The 2,066-nt window shown below is 47.3% G+C and overlaps 1 protein-coding gene across 2 annotated transcripts in view; it reads right to left on the bottom strand.

Moving 5' to 3' along the window:
* Window positions 1-2,066, bottom strand: part of STEAP3 (STEAP family member 3, metalloreductase) — a 42,668-nt gene that overhangs the window by 35,037 nt on the left and 5,565 nt on the right. Inside the window, exon 1 of one of the 2 annotated variants that reach the window (XM_004674715.2) lies at window positions 1,256-1,355. The exons of the other annotated variant lie outside the window; for it this stretch is intronic. Within the exon in view, the coding sequence (XP_004674772.2) occupies window positions 1,256-1,337 (82 nt within the window). The 5' untranslated portion in view covers window positions 1,338-1,355. Of the gene's footprint in view, window positions 1-1,255; window positions 1,356-2,066 lie in introns of those variants that run through there. 2 annotated transcript variants of the gene reach the window in all.

The following is a 2,066-nucleotide window of genomic DNA, read 5'->3' as shown; positions in this document are numbered from 1 at the left end:
AAAAAAAAACCTGAGACCCAGATAGGTTAGGATTTCCTTAAGACCCCAGATTTGACTCTTGGCCTGGTCCCGACCAGCCTCTCCATTCTAGCTGCCTGTAGGATCAGGAGGACAGGTGGTCTGTTACTGTGGGCCTCAGACATAATGGTCATCTGGTCTACCCAGGACTCTGAGGTGGCCAGCTTCCTTCTGGGCTTTCCCTCTGCCCCATTAAGCCACCTGGAATCAGAGTTTCCAGCTGTTCATTCTCAAGCTGTTCCTGCAAATCAGGGGCTGCCCTCTTTTCTAGCTTCTCAGCCATGGCAGCAGGGGTCTCAGGCTTCTATGCTGGGGATCCAGGAGGCAAGAAGGAAGCTGCAGCTGAGCCCCCTTTTCTACCCTAACCTTCCACTGACCTGCCAGGAGATAGTATAGAGGATGCCAGTCTCAAATCAGTTGAAAAGCTGGGCTACAACCATACACATCTTCATTGGTGCCTTTCTACTTTCTCTGTGGGCATTTTCCCTTTCTGTAGGCCTCTTACAAACATTTTACTGTTATTATTATTTCTTTTTGTAATATTGCCTGGAATTGTTATTTAGACATCATAAAAAAATCATTATATTTTTAAAAGGAAGGCTGAGAAGTTCATACAAAAGCGACTACAATAAGGCGGGCACAACACAAAAACACACGGTCAATCCACACACAAACACACATACTTGCAAATTTAATGCGACAGAAAAGAGAAGTTTAGCACCACAGCACTTTGCAAAATAGAAGTGTATGAATAATTTACAGGGCTTTTACAAACATCTAGATTTTCTAATGATTCTAGAAAAATCCAGTTCGATGACTTAACAGCCACAGTTCTGTGCTAAACCAAATCAGAAATGGTTACCAACAACTTTACAATTCCCTATGGGCCAGCTTTCCACAGAAATGCATCATAAACATTAACATATGTTGTTTTTTGAAACACACCAGAGCTCATAAAAACATCATTCTCACTAACTAAAGGCACTAGTGTGCGACAAATTCTTGAACTTTATATACCAAAAAGGCTCCCAATTGAATGTGCAAATAACAGTTCCCACTTTGTCCTGGCAAGACCTTCCTTTTATTGGACACTTCGCTGCATGTTGTCCCCAAACAGGCATATGAACCAAAGTGCTGTCCATCTCCTTCAGAAAGGACATGTTAAGCAGGCAGGGACTGATGGCAAAGGCGGGCGGGTGACCCATGCCACCTTGGATTGTGCCTTAACAAGACTTACCGACCACATGTTGGCACAGGCTCAGGCCACCTCCATTGGCTGGAGCAGGATTCCCCTGACAGCCCACCATGATCTGGGCCATTCTGTGGCTCAAGTCTCCTCTGACTTGTGGGCAGCCTGACTTTGGTTCTGCAGGCAGGACTCAAGCTACCCTCGGAATGTGAGGAGCCTGCAGAGGCCCGGACAGTTCAGCTGCTGCCCCCACAGTCTGCACTCCAGCTCCTGGCCTCAGGGACTGGGCGGGCATGGGGCTGATGCTTGGTTACAGAGTGCGCTGTGAGAGAGAGCGCGCTGTGAGAGAGAGCAGCTCAGGCCTGATACTTCCGTTTGGGGAGGAAACCTCACTGGTGATAATTAGTGGCTCAGACTCAAGTCTCTTTGCTACAGGAACTGAGGCAGGACTGCCAGCAGAACCCAGGATGCATAAAATGAATAAATGTCATCCGATGTAAGGTAGACTGCCTCACCACGGGGGTGTGTGTGTGTCTGTGTGTGAGTGTGTGTGAGAGAGAGGTGTTTACTCTTCAGGATATAAAGCCAACCATAATAGCTGCAGAAAGTAGCAATTTATCAACTGCTGTGGGTGTAATTTATTGCAATCACTGTGGCCGCCATTGGCTTAGTGATAATTCTCTCAGCATTTTGTGCCAACAAAGCCTTCGTGGTCTTTACTTACTAGTCAGTCCCCACAGTGGGAAGAAAGACAGGCAAAAGGACCCCAGACAAGACAGCACTGTCACAGGGCAAGGCCAAGACACACACACATGTGTGCCGGCCCCAGTGGCTTTCCTGTTCACCCTGGAGAACATAC

Source organism: Condylura cristata, unplaced genomic scaffold (genome assembly GCF_000260355.1).
Source record: "Condylura cristata isolate star-nosed mole 26May11 unplaced genomic scaffold, ConCri1.0 scaffold00002, whole genome shotgun sequence".
Lineage (NCBI taxonomy): Eukaryota > Metazoa > Chordata > Mammalia > Eulipotyphla > Talpidae > Condylura > Condylura cristata.
Note: the sequence above shows the minus strand (reverse complement) of the source record. Positions and strands in the feature narration are given on the sequence as shown.